General features: G+C 39.3%; 1 protein-coding gene and 2 non-coding genes across 3 annotated transcripts; all 3 read right to left on the bottom strand.

The window, feature by feature from the left end:
* Nucleotides 1-434: 434 nt before the first annotated feature.
* ncl (nucleolin) lies at nucleotides 435-14359 on the bottom strand. The gene is made up of 15 exons (XM_041212238.1): nucleotides 14230-14359; nucleotides 12816-12911; nucleotides 12382-12550; nucleotides 11475-11579; nucleotides 8982-9143; nucleotides 7753-7842; nucleotides 4998-5124; nucleotides 4340-4476; nucleotides 3853-3982; nucleotides 3591-3742; nucleotides 3202-3319; nucleotides 2837-2964; nucleotides 2607-2733; nucleotides 2060-2316; nucleotides 435-1205 (listed from the first exon to the last, which is right to left on the bottom strand). The coding sequence occupies exons 1-15, from the start codon at nucleotides 14245-14247 to the stop codon at nucleotides 1153-1155; spliced, it is 1869 nt and encodes a 622-aa protein (XP_041068172.1). The 5' UTR covers nucleotides 14248-14359; the 3' UTR covers nucleotides 435-1152.
* Nucleotides 3409-3485, bottom strand: LOC121275528. The gene has a single exon (XR_005942492.1). It is a non-coding gene; the product is annotated as a small nucleolar RNA SNORD20 (small nucleolar RNA).
* LOC121275526 lies at nucleotides 5203-5271 on the bottom strand. Its single transcript, XR_005942491.1, has one exon. It is a non-coding gene; the product is annotated as a small nucleolar RNA SNORD82 (small nucleolar RNA).
* Nucleotides 14360-16989: the final 2630 nt, after the last annotated feature.

Below are 16989 nucleotides of genomic sequence, written 5' to 3'. Positions count from 1 at the left end.
GCACTCCCAATCCACAATCCTAAAATGCAGACATGAGACAACTTACCAGGGTGTCATTGGACAATTCAATCAAGTGGTACAATGTTCAGTCCCAAATTGAAGGCATCTGTTTATATATGGTGAATATAAGCTCAAAGCATAGCTGCCCTTTGAGCCAAGGATGTACTGCAGGATCATTTTTTTTGATGGCCAAATTTAAAGAAAATACACTCCACAGTGAACCCTCAAACAACAGTCACCTGTTTTGGAAGATGTTAAACAAGTCCAAAGAACCAACTCTATAGGGAAACAGTTGGCTTAGATCAAACTTGTGAATTTGGGTGTCACTCTGGTCAAGTCTGTTCTAGTCTATGGAATGCACATCTAAAAAGTGGAACTAAGTGCTTAGAAATTCACATAATTGAGAACATACACAAAAACTGGCCAGGTGATGGTAGGTTTGCATTATATTGTTTATAAAAAACAATGGCTTCATCTAGCCCATAAAAACATGATAGAGTACATATCTGGACAAATTTCAACTGACCTACAACATTGTGGTGCTAACTATGTATACAGTCATGAGTGGAGGAGAAATAGGCCAGCTGGCATTTCCAATTTAAATGTCATGTAATTGCAATGTACAAAATGTCTAAAATTCAATTTGCAAAGTAAAGCCAATGTCACAACAGTATTGCTATTCATAGTATGAAAATGGAAAATAAAAGCCCAATTTCAACAAGCCTTCAGTGATGCTTCAAGTGAGGTATTTTAGGAAGTGCTGCAGTATGGTAAACAAGTTTAGTAACCAGTTTGATGCGCACTATTAAATACCCAAAACATGAAATAAGGTCCTTTTAATCCATCAGATAGTATGCCAAGCACAACATTCTAAAACGTTTTTGCATTTACATTGTAACTAAAAAAATCATAGGGAGCAGTACATTTACACATTGGTAAAACAGAATACTTAAATTTGACAAAATCCACGAAAGGTGTACCAACAATTTCAATCTTTACTTAATTGTAAGTCCATTCAGAAACTTAGGGAGCTCCCACCACACTCCAAGTTGCACAGCCAGCCAGTCCATGCAGAATTCTGGAATGTCCAACTGTGAGGCAATCAGAGGCTCTGTCTGAACACAAGGAGGTAAAGCAGTCTTATTGGCCTCTTTAATCAAATTTGATTCTCTTTCCTTGAGGACCTGTCTTTCCACCTCTGAATCCTACAAAAGAATATATAGATTTAGGTTCAAATCTGAAAAGCGATCAGAACAAAGAAAGAGCTAATTTAAAAAGGAGCTCTTAGAAGCAAAGGCCAGAAAATACTGTTTGGTGCCTAAGCAAGATGGATGTTTCAGTAAAATGGTGAGCTAAAAGTCAGAAAAAGCACGACTTCAAATCCTGATTACATGCTCAAGTTTGCATATACACCTGGCCCTGGACTGTAATCAGGCAGGGTTAACAGGCTCCTGATGTGCAAGGAAGAATCAAGCAAATATTCAAGGACACCTCAGCACCACAAACCCCAAAAATCACAAATTTAGATACATCCAACAGCATCTTCACTATCTGAGCATTAGGCAGAGCCTAATTTTTCATCATCTCTCCAGATGTTCCCACTGCACAGGTGATGCTCAAATGTCTAGATGTGAAAATCTACAACCACAGACTTTTGATTTAGAGATACAACCAATTTTAATCAAATATGCAGAGAATTCTCTTTCAATACATTGTACATAGCACCTTGTTTTTTTTAATCCAAAAGCAAAACTAACTTGGATGAAAGCAAATTACCCTCTGGGTGCTGGAAATCTGAAATAAAAACAAAATGCTGGAGAAACTCAGCACACCTGGCAGCATCTGTGGAGAGAGAAACAGGTAATGTTTCAAGTCATTTGGTCTTAAAACAGTAACTTTTTCCTCTCCATAGATGCTGGCAGGACTGCTGAGTTTCTCCAGCATTGTTTTGCTATAAAAACAAACTTGCATCCCCAGGAAGGCATTTCGCAAAGATCAGTTTTCTGGTAACAAAGAAATTATTTCAATGGATCAAATGAACTCATTTATAGTGCCATACCTCCAAATCCACCCCGACCACCACCACCACCTCGGCCACCACGACCTCTGCCGCCAAATCCACCACGACCTCTTCTACCTCTTCCAAAGCCTCCACCAAATCCTCCGCCGAAGCCACCCCCTCGCCCGCCTCGCTGGTTTTCCCCCTTTGGTCGAGCAAAGTCAAGTGTAATTTTGCATCCGTCAATTTCTCCATCTTCCATTGCTTCCTTAGCTAATTTTGCATCTTCTTCTGATGGGAAGTCCACAAATCCAAAACTGAAATAAAACAGGTCAGGCAACAAGCATTACTTTCTATTATTGGAGAAATATGCCCCAGTAATGCAAAATTAATCCATTAAAATTGCATCTAAGCCACGAATAAATCTCAATACAATGAGAAACCTGGTCAATTTATTAAATTAATATGTGACAGACTAGCCACTGTTCTTTCGAACAGGACAGACTGTGCTTTACTATTCTTCTCTTGCGAATCTATCCACTGCCACAAATTAGACAGCGAGAGCTCAATGAGAAGGGACAGAGAAGAGGCAATTTAATTTACATACCCTTTTGATCTTCCTGATTCCCTGTCTGTCGCAATTCTAGCACTCTCAGCTCCCTCAAAGGCTTCTTTTAAAGTTTCTTCAGTTGTGTCATCAGAAAGGCCACGAACAAACAATGTTTTGCTGGGACCTAAAAGTTAATATGGTTAGCAAACACTGCACAACCATGGAAACCAATTAGCCATTATTTAAAGAGAAATTAACTGTAAAAGTGGACAAACATTGCATCTTACCATCACCACTCCTGTGGCCTTGGTTGCTGAAATCCAACCTCACTGTTCTCCCTTCAATTTCTGTATTGCTGTATTGCTCAAGAGCTTCTTTAGCATCCTCAATAGATTCAAATTTAACAAATGCAAACCTAGGATAGAAAAAATACATAAAGAATATTCAAATGTGAAAAGAAAATCCCAACTTATTTTTTGCCCCCCAACTCCAACTGGGAAAAGTTACTTAGGTCTGCTTGTGTTCAGATTATACAATGCTGGGCGATTAAATTGGGGAAAAAAATCCCACAACTGATTAAGAGCTGACTCTTGACACATCCACAGCCTTGCTGCAGACTTTCATAGATTCCCAAACAAGACATTGACCTTACCCTTTTGGTCGGCCATTCTTTTCTGGTATTTTGATCAATGATGCTTTTTCAAAAATATTCTGAAGGGTTTCTTCTGTTGCAGAATATGCCAAGTTATTTACAATGAGTGTATCAGAATCTGAAATGAAAACCAGTCAAAGTTTTAACTCCTCAGCTTTTATTGCAGTTCTAACTCAGCTTTTATTGCAGTTCCTATTTGTTCAACAGCTGGATCAGCACTTGACTATCTAGAGGAAAAGGTCAAAGATTCATCATGTTTATCAGATAGAAATTCATCATATCCAGCCATCAAAATATCTATGATGCAACTTTGTTATTTTGAATGATTTGTCATTTTGCTCAAATTCTGAGTGAACTGCATGTTTAACAATTAAAATAAAAATTCCTACCTGGTTGCACTTGTTGTCCAGACTTTACATTTAACATACTCTTATCCCCAGTGAAATCAATAACGATGGCCCTGCCCTCAACTTCAGTGCCTTGTTTCTGTTCTAATGCTGTATCTGCAGCTGCTTCATTTTCAAATTCAATATACGCAATGCTGAAATCAAGAAAATGGAGGGTCATCTACTGCTTACAAACCATCTTTCTAATGCACATTACAAAGAGAAACAAATGGGTCAGCCATCAACATTAAAACTTGAAATATACCCCCGTGTTCCTGAACCGTCACGAGAAGTAGGAATTCTGATGTCAATAGCATCTTCAAAAATTTCTTTGAGGCCATCCTGTGTTATCTTGAATGGGAGATTTTTGACAAACAATGTCCTGCAGTCCCTTTCTGCAAGAAAAACAACATTAGTTTCTACAGCCAGTTCCATTAACAAAACTGATAACCATACATGTTAGTGCACACTTTCTGGCAAGAACAATGTGCAATTTTCTCTGTAGCGATGGCAACCAGCAAGATCTTAAGATTTGTTAGCGCTAGGTTGGACATAATGAGCCAACAGAAGTTACATCTACGGCTCTAGTAGCCTTAATGACTCCAAAGGAGCATCTCTCTATGTGTTCGTTTACATACACTAACCACCCTTATGAACTAAATTTGCCCATTTGATTCCAAATCTAGTTAAGTACTTTAACAGGATAACTCAGTAGCTGCAATATGATAAAATGGGAACCTGCTCATTCGTACCTCTTTTGCTATCTGCATTGCTTTCCTTACTGCGTGCTTTGTCCAGTTTGACAGCAAGTCCCAGCACTTTGTTTCCATTGAATTCCAATGCTTTTTCCAGTTGTTCTTCGGTTTCAAAGTCTACATAACCAAATTTCCTACACAGAAAGTAAAACTTAAGAATTCTCAAAAAAAGCCAAAATTCAGAGGAGACTGCATAGAAAGCATGAAAATATTTAATTCAATACCATAGCCACTCAAAATATAGTTAATTTGCTATAGATTACCATTCCCAGATCAAGTCATTGATTATTGTAAATTCTTGTCTTGGCAAAATTGGCATAGGATCCAAGTCAAAAGACTTATTTTACCTTCTTAGTAAGATAGACTATGGTGGCTAGTCACCATTTGAAACCAGGTGAGAGCACCAGTGTAAAGTTACTTCGACAGTAACCAGCCAGGACCAATCCTGTCCTTACACTAATATTCACATATATACATATTCAGTTGATTAATTAATAGCAATATAATTGATAGCCACCTGCCCTAAATTAAAGGTCCAGAATCTGTAATTGCTCCAGTTGATGTCCAAAGATATCCTACTGCATACAAGAATCAGAATAAGGCCACTTAAATCCAAAGATACTTGCTGAAACATTGCTAACTGATAAATACATACTTGCTGGATCCAATTCGGACATCTGTGACTGCAAGTTTCTTTTTGGTGAAGAAGCCATTCAGGGCTTTCTTTAGTTCCTCGAAGTTCTTTTCAGAGTTCAAGTTTCCAACAAAGAGTGAAAAGGATGCTTTGAAGTTAAGCAGAAAAGGAAAACTCAATAAATGTGCTTCATTGAGGCTTCAATACTTCACAAGGAACACTATTGGCACATCAGAACAAAAAAAACATCACACTCTTCAGTATTAAGTCCCTTTTGATGATCATCCTCTGTGCAAATTGTAAAAAAATCCAGTAATGCATGAAGCAATTCCCATTCAATTATAGCCAAGACATCTCCACTTAATTCTCAACAGTGCCTGACCCCAAGCCAAGTTTTTATTTGTTCATTCACAGGATGTAGATATTGCTGGCTTGGAGGCATTTATTACCTACTCTTAGTTATCCCAGTGACGACCACAAGAGTGGCTGGCCTGGCCATTTCAGAAGGCAGTGAAGAGTTAGCTGTGCATCTGGCAACAGGTATGGGCCACAGCAAGTAAGGCAAGGTTTTGCTCCCTAAAGGACATTAATGAACCAACTGGGTTTGTACAGTTATCTGTGAGTTTCACAGCCATCATTATCATGGATAGAAACTAACAGTAAACAAAAGTCAAGATAAATGGATTGGTTTCAGGTTGGCAAATTGTAACTGGTAGGGTACCACAGGGATAAATGCTGGGTGTCAACTATTTAAGGACTTGGATGAAGGGACCCAAGTGTATTGTAGTTAAGTCTACTGGCAATACAAAGATAGGGCACAAGGTCTGCAATAAGATACAAGTGAGTTGGCAAAAATGTGGCAAATGAGGTATAACGTAGAAAAATGTGGTACTGTGCACAGTTCTGGTCTCCTTATTTAAAGCAGGAATATACTTGCACTGGAAGCAGTAGAGAAGGTTCACTAAATTGATTCTTGGGATGAAGGAGTTGTCTTATAACAGGGGTCAGCAAACTGTAGCTCCTGAGCCACATTTAGCTAACAACCTTATCCAGCTGGAATGCATTATAAGTTTGAGAAAATAAAAAAAGCAAGAGTCCCTTTTTTTTTTGGGGGAGGGGGGGTGAAGATAAAGTGTTAACCTAAGCCCCTGTACATACATAGACTGGATACCAAAAAAATCAAAGACAACTCAACTTGTCTTCCCCCAATAACCTTTACTGATGATAAAAAAAAAATCTACATCTCAGCCTTGAATACGTTAAATTACCCAACCTCCATTGCTCCTGGGCAAGATAATTCCACAGAAACCCTCAATTTCTCACCTCAGATTAATTTTTAAACTATTTTTAAATAGTCTCCTCTGGTTCTGGACTCCTCCACAAGGGGAAGCATCCTCTTAGCATCTACACCACAAAATCCCACCAGGATCTTATGCTTCAATCAGATCACTTATTCTTCTAACCAGCCTTTCCTCATCCCAGGAATCAGTTGAATGAACCTTCTGTGAACTGTTTCTAATACAATTATATGCTTTAAGACGACCAAAACTGTACACCTGCAGCAACGCTTCCCTTTTATATTCTATTCCCCTTGCAATAAACAACAACATTCCATATGCCTTCCTAATCACTTGCTGTACCTGCATACCAACTTATCAGGGGACAGATCCCTCTGCATCGCAGTGCTGCAGTCTCTCCATTCAAATATACTATGCTTTCTGCCAAAGTGGACAAGTTCACTTTTCCCACATTACACTTCTGCCAAATTTTTGCCCACTTTACCTATCTATATCCCTCTGGAGGCTTGCTCTTGACAACTTACGTTCCTACTGAACTTGGTCATCAGCAAATTTAGCCACTATACATTCACTCCCTTCATCCAAGTCATTGATATAGATTTTAAGTAGCTTCAGGCCTAGAACTGATCCCTGTCAACAGGGCAGATGTTGACAGGATGTTTCACCTCATGGAGATCTAGAACTAGGCACAATTGAAAAATAAAGGGGCCTCCCATTTAAGATGGAATGAGGAGGAATTTGTTCAGAGGCCTGTAATCTTTGGAATTCTTCCACAGAACAGTAGAGGCTCAGTCAGTGATTTATGTCCAAGGCGGAGTTAAACAGATTTTTGACCCAAGGGAGTCAAGGGATCTGAGGGACAGACAAAGTGGAATGAAGTCACAATCAGAGCAGCCATAATCTTTTGAATGGCAGAGCAGGTTCTAAGAACCAAAATGCCTACTCTGGCTCCTACTGTTTGTTATTTATAATTAAAATTTTCCAGATGCCAGAGTAAGCCATGAACATGCCCTCTTCATAAAGATTGCCTTTGAACTGATGTTCAACAAAACAATGGGTCCAAAGGCAATGAATTGTTCCCTTCAATGGAGGGATTGAGAACCAGAGTTCTGAAAGCCACAGACTTGAAATGTGACTGTTTCCTGTGCCACAGATGCTACCAGAACTGTTGATTATTTCCAGCTTTACATTAGCTCCAAATGTTCCAACAGTCTAAATTTTTTTTTGCCTTTATCCCCTTCAATAATTAAACCTCCTCCTCCAACCACCCTTTTTGACTATGGTCATCCCACCTAATGTCTCACTGGCATCCATTTTATCACATCCTTCTGAATTGCCTTTCAATTATTTTTCATTGTTATGTAATATGTAAATATGTAGCTGTTTCAAATAGGAATTACATAAAACTAACTTTTTCCAAGCTTAACTCCAATCCAGAACATCTTTTCTTTAACTTAAGCAGTTTTCCTTGTACTCACCATCATGTTCTGTCTTATGTTTCTTGGCTGGAGTTACTGCCTTCTGCTCCTCTTTCTTTCTCTTTCCGGCTTTCTTAGACACAACTATCTCTGCAAAAGTTCAAACGCCAAAGGATTATTTGTTTTGAGAAAATAACCTGACATCACCCCGCCGCCACCAAAGACAGAGTTATAATCTTCTGTCCCTACTTACTGGGTATCCCTTTCCAATGATATTCAATTTTCCACTACTGAAAGAATTTCCAACCCTTATTTAGACCAGCAGTTCAGATGATCGACACATCTTTAACTAACATGTACTTTGCCGTCTATTCACAAAATATGGCAGGAGCAGTGCAGCATATTTGTACAACTCAGCCGTTATACAAGTTTTCAATTTGGTGTCTTTGCTGAACTGCCATGTAAAGAACCATGAAAGTACCAAAAGAACAACTTCACCCACAGAATTGCAAATGGGAATTACATCAGAAAACCTGTTTTAAAAACATGCCTGCTTTTTTAATTTGGAGGTCAAAGAAACTCTTCCTATTACCCCTAATGCTGCAACTGAGTTCCTTGGGGTGCACTTTAAAATTAGATGTTTCCATGATCAATTCATACTTAATTTGAGTCTTCAGTCTCCCAGGCTCAAGTATGTAAAGGGGCTCCCAATATAATCAACGCATTGAAATGAAATCACTTTACTTCATTCTATGTGCCATTGTGGGGAGGAGGTGGGAAAAAGAAAAAGGAGGGTAAGAGGGGGTGAATACTTCAGACGACATTGAAAACGTCAGACTGCTTGGGCCCCAAAGAACATTTGTTTTGTTCTGTACGGCTTGGTTTACTTAAGCTGAGGGGCTCAGAACTGTTTAACAGCGTTCATTAATTAAGGGTGAATTTTATGGATCTCTCTTCATGTACAACACAAGGGTGTATAACACATTGCATAAACACATTTATTCACACCTGAAACTAGCTTCCAGCAGTGGTCAAATACCTCCAGAACAGTCCAAACCACCACAGCTACATTATACAATGCAGAACTAAATTCCTTCAAAATTGGTAAAAGCAAAATATTGCTGATGCTGGAAATCTGAAAGATTTCCTTCAAAATTGGGACTTGTATAAAGATTTACACCAACTTAAGCCTTACTTTAGTAACTAAAATCAGAACATGCAAATATTTTTAAATTCTCACTTGGAATTAAATTACCTGTGCAGTTGCACCTTTAGACTTTTAAACTTACCAACTTCCTCATCTTCACTCTCCTCTTCATCATCATCATCATCATCATCCTCCTCATCATCCTCATCATCTTCATCCTCAGCCTCTTCTTGAACTTTTACCATGCCAGCTTTTTTTGCCTTGGGTGGTGGTGCTGTATCCATAGCCTCTTCCCCCTCAGATTCTTAGATGTTAAAACAATAAAAATTCAATAGTGAAATGGGGAAGATGGGGCATTTAAGTGAACATGAATCCAATGCTTGGAACCTTCAAGTAACCAAAATGCCTGGTAGTCATGTACGAGCTTAGATAGAATGTTGGTGGTTATCCAAGCAAGAGGCAAACCCAATGGAGTTCTCAACTACTTGAACCTAATAGCACAGGAGATTGCCATCTTTAAACAAACCACCAATTTAATCCTACAGCCTAGCCTTTCCTATAACTATGCAAAGTACATGTGCAATTTCCTTTCCAAAGTTGCTGTGGAATCAGATTCCACCTCACTTTCATGTACCATGGTGAAAATATTAACCGTGGGGAAGAAATCTCATTTCTCAAGTTATTTAGACAATTATTTTAATCCTATCACTGGTTGCTGACTCACTTGCCAGAGATATAGTCCCTCCCTAAAATGCCCTTCATAATTTTGAACACCTTATATCAGGTACCCATTAACCTCAAGCTTTTCCAATATCTCCACATAACAGAACTCCCTCACCCCCAGTATGCCCAAGGGCCTCAACATCCTTCCTAAAGGGTGATGCCCAGAAATAGCTATGTCCCCTAGCTGGAGGGTCTAGAACCAGGGGAGTCTCAGAATAGGAGGTAGGCCATTTAGGATTGAGATGAGGAGAAATTTCTTCAGGACAGCAAATCTTTAGAACTCTCTAACCCAGAGGGCTGTGGAGGCTCGGTCATTGCGTTCAAGACAGACCATTAAGTTCTAGATATTAATGATATCAAAGGATATGGGATAGCATGGGAAAATGGCATTGCAGTAGAAGATAATCATTTCATTAGATCATGGCGAAAGCAAGATCAGGAACTAAATTACCTACTCCAACTCTTATTTCCTATGTTCTAATATACATAATACTGATCCCTAACCAGTGATTTGTAAAGTTTAAAGTTCTTGGCTTTGGCATTCAATTGCCTTATTTACAAGTAACCCATAGATTTCATTACCACAAACAGCCAACTTCACCCCAGCCCTCAACGCTCTCACCCTCTTCAAAACAGTACCACCTAGGTTATACTTCCTTTCTAAAAATTTTTCACCAAGCACATTGCTTCTCTTATTTGCATTAAATTCACCCTACCATGTGTCTGCCCACATTAGTTTGTATGCTCACCCCAAGTGTATGGCTACCCTGTTCCCTATTTACTATGCTGCCAAGCTTTGTATCATCCAAATTTCAAAACTGTACTGCTATACTATGGTCCAAATACTAGCTTTTGGTAATCCCACCACATACTTGTCTCCAGTTAGAAAAAATCTGCTCAGCACTATTTTCTACCTTCCATCCTTTAGCCGATTACATAGCTAGGTTACCACCAACCACGTGTTTCTTTTTCCAATTATGTCTACAATGTGACACTTCATTAAATATCTATTGAAAGTCCTTCAACAACCTCTTACAAAGGGCATAATATGGGTTACAAGACAATCTGCCTTTAACAAAACCTGTTAAGAGGGTTATGAAGGAAAATTGGATAAAATGAAGACTATGATCAAAACTTCTCTCAAACTCCCTCAAAGCTGAGATGGTGCAAAATATTGATTGACTTAATATTTTTCTCCCATCCAATTTCTCTACTGTAGTATTTATTTCATCTTCAAGGGCAGGTGCTCATTCAGTATCTCACCAAATTGCCACCAAATCACCATTCTCACTTTTAATCTTAAAAGCTTTTTCCTTTTCATTACCCAATCATTATTGTCCTTTTCAATTGCTCTGCACCCATTACTCTGCCCTGCTTTCCACTGTATTCTGTATGTAATATTTATTTCAAAACTCTATTGTTTTACTTAAATCTAATTCTAACTAAGCTTTGATACTCCACCTTCACTCCTTATGGGAATATGCTTCATCTGTACTCAAATATGTTCATCCATTACTCATTTGCTGTTTTTCTGGTCGATGTTTCTAGTCCATCTGTGCAAATACCTTTCTCAAAAATCACTGATATTGGCTCTTCTCTAGTTGGATACTTTCATTTAGATTTAAAACGCCTGAGAAAATTCGAACTATTATGATGACTATCACCTAGACCTTCTCCCACTACAACAAACACAATCTAACCTAAACTTCTCTATAAAGAGTATGATGAAGGGTAACTGACTTCTCCCATACCCTCCTATCTGAAGGCCAATTCTAGCATGCCCCTGGTTGGATAGCCAGCTACAGAAACAGGCTTCAAGCCAGTCTCTTGCTAACCCAACAATATCTAGTTAAATTCACTAGGACAATTGAGTCTGAATCGCACAACGTCAATTAAATAAAATTTTGTTTACCATCCTCATCTTCATCATCCTCAGCATCATCAGGTTCTTCCTTTCCTTTTTTAGTCACAGCAGGTGCACGCTTAGGAATGGGTTTCTCCTCTTCAGATTCTTCCTCTGAAAGAAAAAAAAACTTGATTTACTTCAGAATTACCTGTTTTTGTTTTGGATTTCCAGCATCCGCAGTTTTTTGTTTTACTTCAGTCTTATTTCTCCCTACTCCCAAGAAAAGCTGATTATTCAATTCAGTTTGACAAATCACATTAAGGTGGCAGAAACTAAATTTTTCGCCACCTCTCACAATTGTTCTCCATGTTTTCACAGTCCTGACTTCTCCTTTCACCTTTAAGATGTTCATTAAAATCCACAACTGACCAAGCTTTTGGTCACTTGTCCTATTATCTCCAGTGTCAAGCTTTGTTCAAAATGCTCCTCTGAAGCACCTTGGGCCATTTTACATAGTATGTGGGGTGAACAGAACAAAAACCAGAACTTCAGAGGCTTGGTTATCTCAAGGCACAGCAACCAAAGTTGGGGACGATTGAAATCAGGGACATGCAAGGGGCCTAGTGTCTTTGCTATTTATCTTCAAGACATTCCTTAAAATGTCTTGAAGATAAATACGTACTCGAAACATTAACCATGTTCCTCTCTGCAGATGCTGTCGGACCTGCTGAGTATTTCCGGGTATTTTTGTTTTGGATTTCCAGCATCCAGTTTTTTTGATTTTATTCCTTAAAATGTACCCATTTGACTCCACTAAGTCATATCTCCTAATATGGCTCAGTGAGAATGTTTTTGTTCAGTAACACAAATGAAGCCCCATGGAATATTTTACTGTGCTAAAAGTGGCAGATAAATGCAAGCTGTTCTCAAAGATTAGATGACAAATATTGCAACTATTGTTGGGAGTACCTACCAGAGTCATCTTCCTCCTCATCCTCCTCCTCCTCTTCCTCTTCTTCTTCCTCCTCCTCCTCCTCCTCACTGCTCTCTTTTTTTACAGCTTTACCATTTTTTTTGTTGGCAGACTGTGGGGTCTTAGCATTTGGAGTTGAAGCCTTTTTAACAGGAGGTGCTGGCAGTTCCTAAACCAATGCATCATTTAAATAGAATGAGATTACTATTGTTCATTAACACATTCTACTTATTGTAGAAAATCAGGTCCAACTTTAACAAATTCTAAAAATCATCTGGACAAACAGTAAAATTCACTATCACAAAGTTAAGTTGACGTACTAGTTTCACAGACCATTGTCTTTCACCCTCACCCCCACAATGCATTGGATGTCACAGGAACCTCACGTTAACTACACAGGAATTGATAAACTTTGATTAAAGGGTAATAATTACCTCCTCTTCACTTTCCTCCTCAGAAGCAGACTCTTCAAAATCTTCGGGTGGTGGTGGAGGGGCAGCTTTTTTAGGTTTTCCTTGCTTTTTATTTGCCTGGAGAACAAAAATTACACATCATGCATTACCATATTAGAATACAAATCCTATCCTGAAAAATCAAGCATTCCATACTTACTGAAAATGTTTCATTACACTGAGGGAGCTACTGAACTCCCACATTTGCAAAAGTATATACAACTGCTACAAAAGTGCAAATGGAACAATTCTGATTAAGGACCCATGACTGAAACAAACTGTATTTTCTCCCCAGATACCACTTGATCTATTGAAGACTTCCTCCATTTCGTTTTTATTTCAAAATTTTATAATCAAAATACTTAACTTTTGTGCAAAGGCAATTAGCTGGTACATGAGTTTAAAATATATTTTAACCAACTACTTAATCATCCAACCCACCACCAGGTATCAAAAAGTTGCCCTTTTCTTTTTCATCACTCACAAAAGGTCGACATGCCATACATTACAGCAGTAACTACACTTCAAAAGTACTTCATTGGCTGTGAAACACTTTGGGCACATTCTAACTACAAGTCAAGTCTTTCTCTCCTTGGTTGCGTGCCTACAAAAGCCGTGAACCAGAATCGCCCATAGTTGAGGGACATGTTTTGAATTCAAAACATTGCTAAGGTTAAGAGTATAAATAATTAATAATTACTCGGCAATGTTTCACAAGTAACGCAAATAATTTTCATCAACCCAAAATCAAATAGGAGTGCGACTGAAAATGGTCAGCATTCGCATTCAAGCCACACGTGCTTTTCAAAACGTGGGCTTGCCTGCACAAAACCGATTCCTTTCCCCGGTTTCAGATTTTTTTTCCCTCTGGTGGCCAAAAAAATCCGCTGAAAGCTGTGAAATAAAGACTAAATCAAGAATATTTAGCAGTTGGCGACAGGGCGCTGGTCTTTCTTAGACACAAACGCAGGGGCAGGGCAGGGGGGCCAAGGTAAACGGCAGCACGAGTACTCACCATCTCTTTCAACGTGCTCTCGGGGGGAGATGGAGCGGATAAGCTGAAGTCGGATGAACCCGTGAGGGAAGCAGATTAAAATATACTCGAGCCCGGTAAGTAAAGAATCGGACCGAGGCGCGGAAGCTAGGAGGTTCCAGCAGTACCCTCCCGCCCTCCCCCGTCTGTGTCTATGCATGTGTGATTTGGAGGGTGGTTTACAGGCCAACACGCGGTCCAGGCCCTTAGCCTCGCCGCCTCTAATGGGGGAAGGGAAGGCCTCGCTCGGGCCTGTACGGCACCGACCCCGCAGCCGCCAAATTACAGCACTTCTCCCGGGTGCGGGGCTTGGGGCAGGACGCGGCCAGGCTGAACATCCAATCCGACAAGAGGCGCCCTTACCTTGGCCAGTTTCACCATTTTCAAAACGCTGTTTATTCGCTCGAGCGGACGGACCAAACCCACGTGCTTCTCCCCCCGCGAGCTGCGCAGCAAAGAGAAAGCCAGTGCCAACGTCACCGTTTTGACTTGCATCACCTGCTCACGTGAGGGCACTTCCTCCAACCAGAAGCCGCTGAGAATGCCCCCTCGAAGCCAGTTGTCCAATCACGCACCGAATGTACAGTTCGTCCACTTCCTGCAGCCAATCGCTGCTCTAGGCAACGAACCATTCCAGTTAGAGCCTCTGCTGGGATGAGTAGCCAATCAGAGTTGATAAATATTCTAAGCAGCCAATCAGCAGCCCCTATATTCACTCAAAAGGCCAAATGATGGAAGAGCTCTTTTAAAATGGCTGATGCCAGGTGGAAATAAACGGTGGGCAGTTCAAAACTAGTTATTGATTGGTTATGCTGAAAGAGGAAACATAAAGAAGTTATCATTTTGTGTATTCTCTACCATTTTGTGCAAAATTAAGGTGTACAAAATATTGATATTCTCGTCAGATAATTATCCCTGAAGCGTTCTTGAATTGTTGAAGTAAAATGGCTCTCAACTGGGGGAGGAGCAGGAGGTTGTGCTTATTGAAGCTGTACTTGAGTGACACTTGACTGGGCTTTGAGAATGTTAGTGAATTTTTAGAAGCACTTCACTTTACGAAATAGCATCTTATTTACGCTAGGATGGTTGGGACTTTGTTGGGAGTTAGCACACGTTTTTGTCCCCAACGCTAGTTGTATCGTGATAAATTGCAACTACCTGCAACTTCAATAATGTTACTGTAAGTGATCTATGGTTTGTCCCAAGCAAACCTGATAGACCAAAAATACGGTAATGATGAACATAGCAAATTAATCACCATCCGATCCACTAGAACTATTCCTGTAGCTAGCTTCCCATTGTGCGAAATTCAACCTGTTATTAAATACAAGTTTGTAAGCTATCAGCTAGAACTCGACTTCAAAACATTCTATAAATGGCCATTAGAAGGTATTTAAAAAAGGTAAAGCATAATTATGGGTTTGTGGCAAATAAAAACAAAATGCTGGAAAAACTCAGCAGGTCTGGCAGCAACTGTGCAGTGAGAAAGAGTTGACGTTTTGAGGACGTAAGACTTCTTCATATCTCTGAAGAAGAGCTATATGGACTCAAAACCTTAACTCTTGTTTCTCACTCCACATATGCTGCCAGACCTGCTGAGTTTGCCAGCATTTTCTGTTTTTATTTCAGATTTCCAGCATCCACAGTATTTTGCTTTTATGCCGACATGGCAGTCTATCTCTTTTATTGTTGTGGACCCAAATGCACAATAACTTGACATTACTGAAGGAACATCTGAGCAATGAATATTTGGTGCCCTATGCAGCCCATTGTAATTGTACCTTTCAAGACATAGGTATATAGCCTGGAAAGGTTATCGATATTTTAAGTATGACAATAATTCTGAAGTTATTTCAGTACAACTTTACATGTTATTGCTAACAGTAATGTCTAGCTTATAGTCCTCTTCAAGTTGTGAGATAGCTTTTTTTGTAGTATGCAGCCATTAAAATAATTCTGAAGTATGGTTTACAGAAGCAGATGCAGGCTGGTTCTCTCCAGTGTTGTAAATATCTGGTGCATGGTTCATGTGTTTTAGTATCTAATTTTTAATTTTAGGAATTAAAGTTCAACTGTAGAAAATGGGATAAATGCAATTAAAGCAGTTTGGAGCCTATTAAGAGGTTGGGGTCATATTGCTTTAAGAGGTTCACAGCTGGAAAGATAAGATCATAAAACAGCAATAATAATAAGCTGTGAAGAAGAGTCATACGAACTTGAAATATTAACTGTTTCTCTCTCCACAGATGCTGCCAGACCCGCTGAGTTTTTCCAGCATCTTCTGTTCTTAATTCAGATTTCCAGCATCCACAGTATTTTGCTTTTATTGTCATAAAACAGTAGGTAGGTTTATTTAGCTGGAGAACTAGAGACGTGATGTCTACATTGCTTGCAAAGGAGTGCAGTCCAGAGAGATAACTTTGGGTGGGAGTTAGAGCTAAATTAGTTTAAATACATCCAACCCTAAAAGGTTATAAAACCCATTTACTTCATCAGATCAAAAAAATTTGTAAATGAAGGATAATTAATGTAAAGGTCAGTTTGAGGGATAGCCCAGAGCAGGCTATGTCATCATGGAGATGGGTATAGCTTAGGAAGGCTCTCTGGTTTCATGGTGTTAGCTGGGAAAGGTTTTTAGTTGCAGTTTGGACCTCATGTGATTTGCAGCTGATTGAGAGAAGTTAGACAAAATAAGTGGCAGACCTACACCAGAAGCAGAGTAAGATGCTAAGTTCATCATTGACTGTGTGGAAGGTGAGGTAAGGCTTAGTCTCAGTTTGAATTTTATGAGGATCAGAAGCTGGAAGATTGCCTAGTTTGAAACTATTGGGAGAATCTACAGTGGACCTCAGTGTTTTATTGCAAAGTAAATTAATCAACAGAGTTGCTTGGAAATATTGGCAAATACCGTATATACTCATGTTAAAGTAGAGTTTTTTTAGACCAAATTTTTAGGTAATGTGTAGGGGGTCAATTTGTACTCGAGAAATATTTTTGAGGAGTTGAAATCCATGCATGTTGGAGTGACAACTGTTATTTTAAAACATGAAAAATATTTACCAATTACCGGTACACCATGCTTTCAGTGGGCTAAGCAACGGCAGTCATAACCTAGATTTCTTG

This window comes from Carcharodon carcharias, chromosome 2 (genome assembly GCF_017639515.1).
Source record: "Carcharodon carcharias isolate sCarCar2 chromosome 2, sCarCar2.pri, whole genome shotgun sequence".
Taxonomy (NCBI): domain Eukaryota; kingdom Metazoa; phylum Chordata; class Chondrichthyes; order Lamniformes; family Lamnidae; genus Carcharodon; species Carcharodon carcharias.
This window is presented reverse-complemented; position numbering and strand designations above follow the sequence as displayed.